At 39.7% G+C, this 13,175-nt stretch overlaps 1 protein-coding gene across 11 annotated transcripts in view; it reads left to right on the top strand.

Moving 5' to 3' along the window:
• Window positions 1–13,175, top strand: part of LOC144013849 (inositol polyphosphate-4-phosphatase type I A-like) — a 31,116-nt gene that overhangs the window by 6,460 nt on the left and 11,481 nt on the right. For 4 of the 11 annotated variants that reach the window (XM_077513151.1, XM_077513152.1, XM_077513144.1 and 1 more), the window contains exons 3-16: window positions 292–527; window positions 898–942; window positions 1,023–1,141; window positions 2,563–2,679; window positions 2,766–2,845; window positions 2,923–3,034; window positions 3,141–3,231; window positions 4,686–4,833; window positions 4,911–5,041; window positions 5,122–5,226; window positions 5,318–5,426; window positions 5,621–5,638; window positions 6,938–7,124; window positions 7,201–7,416. In XM_077513151.1, the coding sequence (XP_077369277.1) occupies window positions 422–527; window positions 898–942; window positions 1,023–1,141; window positions 2,563–2,679; window positions 2,766–2,845; window positions 2,923–3,034; window positions 3,141–3,231; window positions 4,686–4,833; window positions 4,911–5,041; window positions 5,122–5,226; window positions 5,318–5,426; window positions 5,621–5,638; window positions 6,938–7,124; window positions 7,201–7,416 (1,584 nt within the window). In that variant the 5' untranslated portion in view covers window positions 292–421. Of the gene's footprint in view, window positions 1–286; window positions 528–897; window positions 943–1,022; window positions 1,142–2,562; window positions 2,680–2,765; window positions 2,846–2,922; window positions 3,035–3,140; window positions 3,232–4,685; window positions 4,834–4,910; window positions 5,042–5,121; window positions 5,227–5,317; window positions 5,427–5,620; window positions 5,639–6,937; window positions 7,125–7,200; window positions 7,417–13,175 lie in introns of all 11 variants that reach the window. The other 7 variants (XM_077513154.1, XM_077513147.1, XM_077513153.1 and 4 more) reach the window with 4 other exon arrangements.

The raw sequence follows: 13,175 nt of genomic DNA, 5'->3' as shown, positions 1-13,175 counted from the left end.
CCTTTCATGGTCATTGAGTGTCTTTTGGATTTAAAACTTAGACTTGAAATGTGTGGACTTGTATCTCAGTTTCACAAACTCTTCCTTTTTTTGTTTACCAAACGTCCTTTTTGTGGCCAGACCTCTTCCTGTTTTTTTCTTTTGTTTTTAAACAAGTAGTTACAGAGCTATGAGTGTGGAACTGTGATTCTTGAAATGTTCTCATAACACATTTTTGTTCTGATTATGTACATTAAGTGTCATTGTAAACAAATGCATTGTTCTTTTTGTTCTGTGTCTCATGGAGAAAAGTAAACAGCTTCAATAAGGAACCGTGGATCCTGACAGGGGGAGCGACCAAATCACATGGGAGTGTGTGACGGCTCGTGCTTAAGGCTGTGTGTTCGGGCCTCCTGCCATCACCGCCTCTTCCCGAACCAGCATGGCAGGGGGCAGAGAGCGCACTGGCCGGACCCAGAGGCCGTGGTCGGTCTACCGGGCAAACACTTTCCAGTTGTCCAGTGAGATGATTGGCTTGGCCCTAGCAGGTAAGGAAGAGAAGATTACGTTCTCGGTCGAACAGTTTTGTAAACAAGCATGTCATATATGAATAGGATGACAGTGAACCGTGGAATAGGGAATGAGCCCTGTTGAGAATTGCGAAAATCTGAATAAAATGGTGTGTAATTGCCCAATTATACCACAGGATGTCAGCAGAGTACTACTTCAATCTCAACTCACTTATTTTGTTTTTAAACGGATTAACAGAAAATAAGTTGGAATTCACTGTATTCCAAATGAAATGCTAAATGAGAGAGTTGCTCAGTTTGATCAAATGTCCTTAATGATACAGTAATCAATTCATCAGTCAATATTTTACATAAGCAGTAAACTGCAGATGCACTCATTGTGTTCCAGGAAATAGTCAAGACCCGGATGAACCTGTGCTTGAGTTCAGTATTGGTGAGTCAAAAAAAAAAAAAAAAGAAGTAAAATGTTGATTTGTGTTGTAGGGTAATTGTTGTCTGTGTGTCATTGGACAGCTTGCACTGAACTACTGATTCCCGGTTTGGATCGGAAACCGAACAGTTTTGTAGCAGTGAGCTGCACGACACCACCACAGGCTTTCTGGACCAAACATGCCCAGACAGAAGTCATAGAGGTGATGCTCGCACACACGTAGAGTGAGGGCTGGGTTTTAAGAAACCGAATAATCAATATCTGTTCTGATCGGGGTTGGATCCCAAAAACGCAGGCACAAATACGATTTTGACTCTTTATTCGCATAACATCGAGAGGTGCAGAACAATCTTGACTAGATGAGAATGTATCGAGAATTACGAGACGCTAAGCTAACTTGGGCTGTGGAGGTGCACAGAGGAACAGAGGTAATTATCCGACAAAAACACACCCTTCTCAGACAGGCTTATATAGACGGCGAATCAATCTTATTGGTTGTGGCTAGACATGTGCGTAACAGGACTGACATAGAATTATCTGATTGGCTGTTGACCAGATAAAGGGATTAAAAATTCCTGACATCACATAGCTTCTGACTTCACATAGCGTCTTACCAGTTGAAACTAGATGCTGGTTACATCAGTTCAAAACAGACACTTGACCTCACGGGCATGACCTAAACCTAACCCTTGAATGACCCGAGTCAAGACAGTAAACATTACCCTTGCATGACCCTAGTCATAACAGAAAGCATAACCCTTTCTTGACCCAAGCATAACCCTTGCATGACCCTAGTCATGAAAATAAACATAAACCTTACCTGACCGTAGTCATTACAGTAAGCATAACCCTTGCATGACCCTAGTCATGACAATAAACATAACCCTGGCATGACCCTAGTCATGACAGTAAGCATAACCCTTGCATGACCCTAGTCATGACAGTAAACATAACCCTTGCATGACCCTAGTCATGACAGTAAGCATAACCCTTGCATGACCCTAGTCATGACAGTAAACATAACCCTTGCATGAGCCTAGTCATTACAGTAAGCATAACCCTTGCATGACCCTAGTCATGACAAAAAACATAACCCTGGCATGACCCTAGTCATGACAGTAAGCATAACCCTTGCATGACCCTAGTCATGACAGTAAACATAACCCTTGCATGACCCTAGTCATGACAGTAAGCATAACCCTTGCATGACCCTAGTCATGACAGTAAACATAACCCTTGCATGAGCCTAGTCATGACAGTAAGCATAACCCTTGCGTGACCCTAGTCATAGCAGCAAACATAACCCTTGCATGACCCTAGTCATGACAGTTATCAAATTGATTTTTCTTTCTGAGAATCAGTCTTTTACCGTAACTTCATAAGAAAATACATTTTTTTGTATATTACTAGTTTCTTTAAATTTACTGTTCACATACCTTTTTAAGTATATATCAGATTGAATTGAAGTGAATCAAATCGGATCAGAAAAATATCAAATTGAACCGAACTCTTGTGAATCAAAATCAAATAATTTGAGGAAATTAGAATCAATACATAGAGCTAGTTGTGTTGTGCGGTTTCTAGGTTCTGATTTTTCACATTGTACTTATTCATTGTCAACAGGGTACAAGCAATCCCATCTTCCTCAGCAGCATCGCCTTCTTCCAGGATTCCAACATCAACCATCAGACGCAGGTTAAGCTGGCTGTCTACGACGTGAAGGACCGTTCCCAGGGCACGGTGTGACATCTATGCTCGCTGTCATCTTTACTTGCACTTGAACTGAAAACCTTGGGTTTTTTTGTTTTGTTTGTATTTCTGTTAAGATGTACATGTTGGGCTCAGCACTTTTCCCCGTGAAGGAGTTGTTGCAGGACAAAGACCACAGATTAGAAATGGAAGTCAGGTAACACGTGCAACACATTCTTCCTCGTGAATTACTGAACTGCTCTTGTTCTGTTGTTGACTGATTTCAATACACAGGTCAGCAGAGAACAAACGAGTGGGAAACATCTCTGTGGCTGCTTGGCAGATGGACGAGAAAGCCGATCAAAGACTTGTGGTCAGCCGCCTTCCGGACAATCTCAATGGCCGGGTAGGATGCTATTATTTCGGAAAGATCTTTTGGAAAATCAGTTTTTACTATGAAGCGTGTAGCTGAGCCCCCTCAGCCCGTTGAGCTCCTTCATTATTCTCTGTAGACAGTGCTGCCGGTTGATGAGAGTCTAACAGAGGCAATGGGAGTTCGAATCAAGTATGCCTCACTGTGCAGAGACACCCTCCTGCGTGCAGGTATAATGACATCCCTCAGCACATTTTAGCTTTGCTCAAGAGCGCCTATAAAGCTAGTATCTCACCAATAACTAGTCCAGTTTCTATATTCTGCCTGTACAGCAGAATTCCATCCTGGATTCGCCCTCATCCTTTGGGATGAACTGGCTATTTTCTTATTACTATCTTGCTGTCCTCCATCTGTCGCAACCCCATGGTAGTGGATATATACATCACATCACGAATCATATTATCAAGGAGTGTATTGATTCCTCCTATGAGTGTCAGGGATCGGTTTACTTAAAAGGGAAGTCCACCATAAGCAATAATATGTTATAGGTGACCTCGCTAGTCTAAACATGACATTCTGAGATTATTACATTTATGGAATATGAGTTATGCAGCAAAATCCAGCCGTTGTTATCCATCTCCTGGGCGGCCATTTTGCCACTTGCTGTCGATTTAAGATGACATCACAGTTGCTCAGGCAGCAACCAATCACAGCTCACCTGTTTTCAACTTGCAATTTGCGATGTAATTTTCACTCGACAGCAAGTGACAAAATGGCCGCATTCTGTTATTGAGAAAAACTGATGGATTTTGCTGCTTAATTCATATTCTACTACAGTGTTCCCTCGTTTATCGTGGGTGTTAGGTTCCAAAAACTACGGAATGGAAATCCACATTAAATTTAATAAAAAAATAATAATAATAAAAATCCCCGTTAATTATATATATATATATATATATTCATTTATTATGTGTTTTTTCATTTTGGTATGATTTTTACTTGATTATAAATACTTTTTCATTCATCATATATGTTCCTTTTTTCATTTACATTCATTTTTTTTCCATTAAAACTTTTTTTTATTATTACTATTATGATTATTATTATTACATTATACAGCAAAGTATATATTTTTTCCATTTATTATGTTTTGTCGTTTTGTTTTTTGATTTTTATTTTATTATGAATGCTTTTTCATTCATCATTTGTTTTTTTCATTTACAGTCATTTTCTTTCCATAAAAAGTATGTTGTTGTTTTTTTTATTTACTTGTTATTCAGCACAGTATATATTTTCTATCTCTGGAATGCAATGTTGTGGAGCGACGGGACAGACAACGTTAGCAAAGATCTCGTCGAGACGAATCTGCGGATGCCCGCATAGCCCTGGTCAGATGTAGGGTTCGAGAGATACAGCCGTGCAAACGCCAAAAAAAATAAACAAACCAAAGAGCACGTGTATGAAAAAAAAAATAAAAAGCATGCTGCAAAAAAAAAATCTGCGAAACAGCAAGGTCGCGAAAGATGAACCCGCGATAATAATCAAAATAACGGATTCAGAATAGTGGGGCTGCATAGAGCACATTATTGTCAAGAATTTTTTGGGGGGTTGACTTCCTCTTTAAGTGATAATAAGGCTCTCAGAATAACCCACGTCAGAATGAATAACTGCATTTACTCCTCAGCATTTGGCGGCACGATGTCCAGAATGTATCGCTTCCCAACAACTGATGCCAACCACCTGCGGGTGCTAGAGCAGATGGCCGAGAGTGTCCTGTCCCTGAAAATCCCCAAACAGTTTGTCAAATTATTACTGGAGGAGGACGCAGCCCGGTACAAAGACACACGTTTTGCATGAAGATGCTTGAAGACGGTTTTGTGTCTCATATTCGACATACTTTCCCTGGCAGGGTTGGTGAGCTAGAAGAGCTGGGAGAGTTGTCACCCTGCTGGGAGAACCTACGACGACAGATCGTCTCACACTATCAAGCAGTCATAATCTCGTACCAAGAAACATTGTCTGACCTCAGTAACTACAGAGGTCCGAACCCTTTTATCATGTGCTCTTTTATCATGTGCAGACAAGTGTGGTGATTTACTAAGCTTGCCGTCTTTGCCTAGGTCCGTCATTCAAAGCCAGCAGCCGGAAGGCCGACAAGAAGATGGAGTTCATGCCGACCAACCTGCACATTCAGAGGATGAGGGTGCATGATAATTTGGGCTTCGGTTAGATCATGCTTACTTTCGCATTCTTGCTATCATCGCTGTGTACGCACGTATGGTACTTACTTACATTTTTTTATACCTTTACTCCTAGAGCACACGTATGACGTCATCACTGTTGGGGCACCGGCTGCACACTGTCAGGGGTTCAAGCACGGTGGCCTGAGGAAACTTAGTCAAAAGTTTGGGGAGGCAAAGAAACAGTAAGTTCAGAGACTGTTTGCGAAAGACTGTTTCTATTCGCTAAATCATGGTGATATATTTTTCTTTCTATGCAATCAATCTATAATTTGGCTGCAGTTACATTTACTTTGTGAATTTATTCATTATTTCTCTAGTTTTGTTATCCTATAGCTTCCTTTTTTAATAATTTTGTTTTTGTGACTTTTGTGGTCAGCGCATATGAGGAGTTTTGGTGAGTTGATGCACTGCTTTGCTTCTTTTCATTTGTCTGTGTTTGTGTAGCAATAACAAAGCATCCTTTAAGTCATCACTTCACGTTCACACACATCAGCAAAGCAACACAAGTGACTCACTAGTTATATTGTTTTTGCACAGTGATATGATACAAGTGACTAGTGAGTGTTGAATGCTGCTGTTATCCAGGTGACTGATTATGACTTTGACATTATTTCATTACTTTGACTTTGACCCTTGAATGGTCACTCACGTTCACGACTGGGCAATTTAGAATCTTATACTGACTGTACTATGTATTTGCAATGTGGGAGGAAGTTGGAGTACTTGGAAAAAAACACTAACACGGGAAGGTTCTTGATCAAGCTGTTTCAAGTGTTTTAAATTGTGTATGTTAGCATATAGCAGATTTGAGTGTTTTTGTTCGACCTGTTGTATTGTTTGGATTGTTGTGCATGCATGCCATCTTATGTGCCTGAAAAAGAAATACAAATGTAATAAGCATTTTTGTTTGCTATTTGTTGAATAGCTTTTTTTTTTTATGTAACTATTAGAGATGTAACGATATATCAATGTCGTATATAACTATATCACGATATTAAAACTTCCACAATATATCGTCGTCGTCATGTCACAATATTAAAAACAGCACGTCTGTTAAAGTCAGGTTGATTTTCATTTGTGCAGTTCTAGCACCCTCCGGTGGCTAGTTTTTTTTAAATTGCAGTTTAATTTTCACAAGGCATGTTTTGGCGCTTATGTTTAAAGTAAACACTAACGGTCAGATGAAGGGGAACATATTCGAGTCAATATGTGGAGGAACTCAATATGTGTTTGCATTAGAGATATTAGAGATTTTAGGTTGTTTATAAGCATTGCTCTAATGTACAAAAGCGACCTGATCGTGACCTTTGTTTGTATCATCAATCTCCCCACAATATCGTGACAATTTTCGTATCATGACCTTCATATCCTGATAATATCGTATTGTGATGTTTGGATATCGTTACATCCCTAGTAACTATACACTAGGGCTGTCCAAACTTTTTCCTCCAAGGGCCACATACAGAAAACTGGAAGAATGCAAGGGCCAATTTGACATTCTTCAGCTTTAATTCATTAAATACTTTAAAACCAATACATAACTTGTGAATATATTGTTAAAAAAACGAAGGTGTACTGCAAATGGCCCTCATTCCTTAGTTTGGATATACCTGTCGTATCACAGAAGCAAACTCCACATCGAATCTATGAGTCTCAAAACAAACTTCTAAGACCAGATGTTTGTTCTCCGCAGCAGCGCCCTCTCTAGCTCGCAGTCCATCGTCTTCATTCCTCAGGACGTGGTTCGAGCCAAGGAGATCATCGCCCACATCAACACACTAAAAACACAGGTCAACTATTACGCCGAGAGGCTTTCTAGAGCTGCGAAGGACCGCTCAGCTAGCGGACTGGAAAGGACACTTGCCACGCTGACCGATAAGGTACTTGACCGCCGTGTCTCATTGATCAGCACCCACATAAAGGTCACATGACCTCACGTGATATTTCGCCACTCAGACTCGACAGCTGGTGACGGTATGCGACTGCAAGCTGCTCGCGTCGGCCATTCAGGCCCTGAATGCGGCTCGGCCCGAGTACATCGCCTCCAAAGCGTCTCCCTCCGCCGAGTCGGATCAAGTAGTCCTCCGCAATGACCAGGACACGCTGCTTGCCAAGTGGAGCGGGACCAGCAGTCGATCGTCGCTGCATGTAGACTGGCATGAGGAAGAGTGGGTGCGTGACACCAAGAAAAATCATTTCAGTCGTAGTCTATCATACATTTTGTCATAAACTCATTAACAAAAGCACATAGAAAAGCATATTAAAATCCAAGATGCTTTTCTCCCACCAAAATGCTAAGTGGCAACCTTGCGCTGTATTCTTCTACAGCTTCAATTACAGTACAGCTTCTGGTATTACTTAAAATCCATCTTAGTCTTTTGCTTTTTCAGGTTGTGCTTTTCAAACATGGTCTCCACAAATATTTTCTCATTTTAGGCACAATTTGAAGGCCTAAATCAGGGGTGTCATAAATATGCATAAATATTTTATCAAGTGGGCCGCATCGGGAAAAAACGGTATATAACTTAAAAACAATTGCCGTCTTATATATTTATATGATTTTCGTGGACTTGCCCTAAATTACGGACTCAACTGTAATCATATTGTTCCGAAAAATAACACGAATGCAAATGAAACGCGGCAATACTTTGCCGGTATACGTTCCAGACCTGTTTTGTGTGTGTGTGTATATATATATATATATATATATATATATATATATATATATATATATATATATATATATATATATATATATATATATATATATTGTTCCCAGAATGCATTGCATGGCGCAGTTGAAGGGATACTTCACTTATTTAGCCCATTATAGCAATACAAAATTAATATTTTGCCTATAATAAATTTGATACATTCATTATTTTTCTTTTTTTTTTCTTTTCTTTTTTTTATTAGTGTATGATTACAAAAAAAAAATCATAATAATTAAACAAACTGTAGTTTTAAGTTGTGTGTAAAATAATGACATCCAGGACGACGATTCCCCATACAAGTTGCATTGCTCATCTGAGGACTGCTTGTGAAATTACAAGTCTTATATGTTTTGATTGTGGCTGACTGATAAATTAGTCCGACATTACAATTTTGTTTTGTTTTTTAACTTTACACAATCATCTCGTGGGCCGGATTAAACCGATTTGCGGGCCTAATCCGGCCCGCGAGCCGTATGTTTGAAACCCCTGGCCTAAATGATCAGAAATCTAAATTTTGAAAGAGAGAGAAAAACAACGTTAAACTAGAGCTGCGAGCAGCTATAAAGGGCCCTCGCAGCCCGGGCCACGTTATGGTCCTTGCACGTTGGGGTACTTGCACGTTAGGGTACTGGCACGTTGGGGTACTGGCATATTGGAAGCAAAATTTCTTTGAAAATGGCATAATAAACGTTTACATGTAGAATATTTTTTTTGCCAGTGTGTGTCAAGCTCAACGGGTTTTGGTGATTGTTAAGACCTGCAAAAATCAGCGTCCTTTTTTATCTTTAGGCAATGAGTTGCCCTGATTGGTATTTTTTGTAAAAGTGTATATATACATCATCGCTCGTTGTACTCATTGCACAATGTTACTTTTATTGTCCAAAGGGGCAATCAAAAATGAATAAAACAAAATGGAAACGTACATACGTTTGGATCGGTGTGAAGCCAGTGAACAATTTGAGTGGTGGAAACTAAAAGAATATTCAGAAATGACTTAGTCATCACACTTAGAATGAGTGTACATTTTTTGTACAAAATACCGTATGTGGGGTATTTTTTTATTTTTTTTTATATAAGCCTCAACGGCTAGGTGGCGCTGTATTTATAACTGAATGTTGTCATCGAGATACCTTCAGGCCTTGATTATAAGCATACATGTCAAGTGTGGGATTTTTTTTGGAGCATGTACCGTGGAGTTATTAAGCATATCCTTCATTCACGATATTGCTTTTAATGTCCACAGAGGCTATCAAAAATAAATAAAAATATATATATGTTTGGATAAGTCTGATGCCAGTGAACATTTTGAGTGGTGGAAACTAAAAGAATATTCATAAATGACTTAGTTATCACACTTAGAATGAGTTTACATTTTTTGTACAAAATACCGTATGTGGGGTATTTTTTTTTTATGCCTCAAGGGCTAGGTGGCGCTGCATATATAACTGAATGTTGTCATAGAGATAGCTTCAGGCCTTGACGATAAACATACATGTCAAGTTTGGGATTTTTTGGAGCATGTACCGGGGAGTTATTAAGCATATCCTATTTCAGTGCGAAACACAAATTTTGATGCCCCGCCTTCATCATATAGTATTTCGAAAGGTCAAGATTTTTCCCCCTGTCGTTGGCTCAGGTCTTGACATGGTCCAGGTCAAGTCTTAACTCAGTCAGATGAAACGTGTAGGAGAAGTGGGCAAAAGTCTGCGCCCTGTGAATGTGCAAAAATTGTCAAAAATGGGACATTTAAAAATTCGTAGCTCACTTCCTGTTCATTTTAGCATATGGGTCCAAGAGACTTTTTTGTAGGTCTTGTGCTCCCTCATACACCTAAAAATATTCGTTGTTCTTGCTTAAACGTACAACCGGGGCTGCTTCGTTAAAAACTTCTAGGGGGCGCTATTGAGTCATTTTTGTAAAAATAGCACAATCAACAATAAAATATTGCTCATTTTATCAGGCCAGATGTGTGTGCCAAGTTTCATGAGTTTCTGCGCATGTTTAGACCATCAAAACTGGCGTTGTTTTCTTGGCGAACAGTGCTTAGCCACGCCCACAGTGATTCGCGAAAACTCACAAACTTTGTGTTGTGACATCATGAAGGCCGAAACCCTCATCTGAGCAAATATGAGGTTGGTCCAGTTCACGTGTTTGGAGAAAAATGTACAAGAACATTCGTAAGAAAAAAAATTGCCACTAGGTGGCGCTATCAGTAAGATGAAATATAAGTACGTAGATGTCTTTAGGGCTGGACTCTCATCAAATGTGTGAAATTTTGAGAAGATTGGATCATCTCGGTCAAGTTCATGCAGCTTTTTTTGTCACGAAAAATCTTCAGACTTTGCGGCACCGTAGCGGCCACGCCCTTTGGCGAAAAGTTAAAATATTCGGTGTGGGGCATGATCAACATCTTAAGGATTTTCTGACCAACTTTCAACTGGATCCCTTCAACGAGCTCAGCGCAGTAGCTAAAAACGTAAAGTATGACATTTATTGTTACCACTAGGTGGTGCTATATGTATAACTGAATTTTATCATATAGATGTTTTCAGGCCGTGACTATTACGTTGCCTGAGAAGTTTGAGATTTTTTGGAGCTTGAACATGGGAGTTATTAAGCATTTGCTCTTTCTGGACAAATGAAATTTTAAAGACAATATTTGATGCCCCGCCCCCATCATATAGTATTTCTAAAAGGCAAGACTTTTTGCCCAGTTGTTCTCTCAGGTCTTGAGATGATAAATGCCAAGTTTGATGTGAATTGGATGAAAAATGTTTGCAGAGGGGGAAAAAGCATGACCACAGTGAATGTGCCAAAATAGGCCAAAATTGGACATAAAAAAATTCATAGCTCATTTCCTGTACATTTTAGCTACATGGTCCCAATAGACTTTTTTGTGCGTCTCGGGGTGCTACACGTGCCTGCCAATTTTCGTTGCTCTAGCTCAAACGTGCCAGGCTTGGTTTTTATATTTCTACGCTAGGGGGCGCTATAGAGTCGCGTTGTTATGACGACTTCATAATATAAAATTTTTCGCCGGGCCTGAGGAGTGTGCAAAGTTTGGTGAGTTTTCGTGAATGTTTAGGTCCTCAAAAATGCGATCGTTTACGGAGAAGAAGAAGAAGAAGAAGAAGAAGAAGAAGAATAATAATAATAACTAGAGCTGCGAGCAGCTATAAAGGGCCCTCGCAGCCCGGGCCACGTTGGGGTACTTGCACGTTGGGGTACTTGCACGTTGGGGTACTTGCACGTTGGGGTACTGGCACGTTGGGGTACTGGCAAGTTTAGGTAAGGCACATTGGAAGCAGAATTTCTTTGAAAATGGCATGATAAACCTTGACATGTGGATTTTTTTTTTTTTTGTAAAAATACCGTTAAGTTGGTGTATTTTTTTTTATGCCTCTAGGGCTAGGTGGCGCTGTATATATAATGGAATGTTGTCATAGGGATACCTTCAAGCCTTGACTCTAAACATACATGTCAAGTGTGGGATTTTTTTGGAGCATGTACCGTGGAGTTATTAAGCATATCCTTCATTCACGATATTGCTTTTAATGTCCATTAGAGGCTATCAAAAATAAATAAAAAAGTACATGTTTGGATAAGTCTAATGCCAGTGAACATTTTGAGTGGTGGAAAGTAAAAGAATATTCATAAATGACTTAGTTATCACACTTAGAATGAGTTTACATTTTTTGTACAAAATACCGTATGTGGGGTATTTTTTTTTCATGCCTCAAGGGCGAGGTGGCGCTGCATATATAACTGAATGTTGTCATAGAGATACCTTCAGGCCTTGACGATAAACATACATGTCAAGTTTGGGATTTTTTGGAGCATGTATCGGGGAGTTATTAAGCATATCCTTTTTCAGTGCGAAACACAAATTTTGATGCCCCGCGCTCATCATATAGTATTTCCAAAAGTCAAGATTTTTCCGTCTGTTGTTGGCTCAGGTCTTGGCATGGTCCAGGTCAAGTCATAAGTCAGTCGGATAAAACATGTAGGAGAAGTGGGCAAAAGTATGCCCCCTGAAAATGTGCAAAAATCGTCAAAAATGGGACATTCAAAAATCCGTACCTCACTTCCTGTTCATTTTAGCATATGGGTCCAAGAGACTTTTTTGTAGGTCTTTGGCTCCGTCATACACGTAAAAATTTTCGTAGATCTTGCTTAAACGTAGAATCGGGGCTGCTTCGTTAAAAATTTCTAGGGGGCGCTATTGAGTCATTTTTGTAAAAATAGTACAATCAACAATAAAATATTGTTCATTTTACCAGGCCAGATGTGTGTGCCAAGTTTCATGAGTTTCTGCGCATGTTTAGACCCTCAAAACTGGCGTTGTTTTCTTGGCGAACAGTGCTTAGCCACGCCCACAGCGATTCGCGAAAACTCACAAACTTCGTGTTGTGACATCATGAAGGCCGAAACCCTCATCTGAGCAAATATGAGGTTGGTCCAGTTAACGTGTTTGGAGAAAAATGTACAAGAAAATTCGTAAGAAAAAAAATTGCCACTAGGTGGCGCTATCAGTAAGATGAAATATAAGTTCGTAGATGTCTTAACGGCTGGACTCTCATCAAATGTGTGAAATTTTGAGAAGATAGGATCATCTCGGTCAAGTTCATGCAGCTTTTATTGTCACGAAAAATTTTCGGACTTTGCGTCACCGTAGCGGCCACGCCCTTTGGCGAAAAGTTACAATATTCGGTGTGGGGCATGATCAACATCTTAAGGCTTTTCTGACCAATTTTCAACTGGATCCCTTCAACGAGCTCGGCACAGTAGCTAAAAACGTAAAGTATGACATTTATTGTTACCACTAGGTGGCGCTATATGTATAACTGAATTTTATCATATAGATGCTTTCAGGCCGTGACTATTACGTTGCCTGAGAAGTTTGAGATTTTTTGGAGCTTGAACATGGGAGTTATCACACTTAGAATGAGTTGACATTTTTTGTACAAAATACCGTATGTGGGGTATTTTTTTTTCACGCCTGAAGGGCTAGGTGGCGCTGCATATATAACTGAATTTTGTCATAGAGATACCTTCAGGCTTTGACTATAAACATACATGTCAAGTTTGGGATTTTTTGGAGCATGTACCGGGGAGTTATTAAGCATATCCTTTTTCAGTGCGAAACACAAAATTTGATGCCCCGCCCTCATCATATAGTATTTCCAAAAGTCAAGATTTTTCTGCCTGTAGTTGGCT

Source organism: Festucalex cinctus, chromosome 2 (genome assembly GCF_051991245.1).
Source record: "Festucalex cinctus isolate MCC-2025b chromosome 2, RoL_Fcin_1.0, whole genome shotgun sequence".
NCBI lineage: Eukaryota > Metazoa > Chordata > Actinopteri > Syngnathiformes > Syngnathidae > Festucalex > Festucalex cinctus.
Note: the sequence above shows the minus strand (reverse complement) of the source record. Positions and strands in the feature narration are given on the sequence as shown.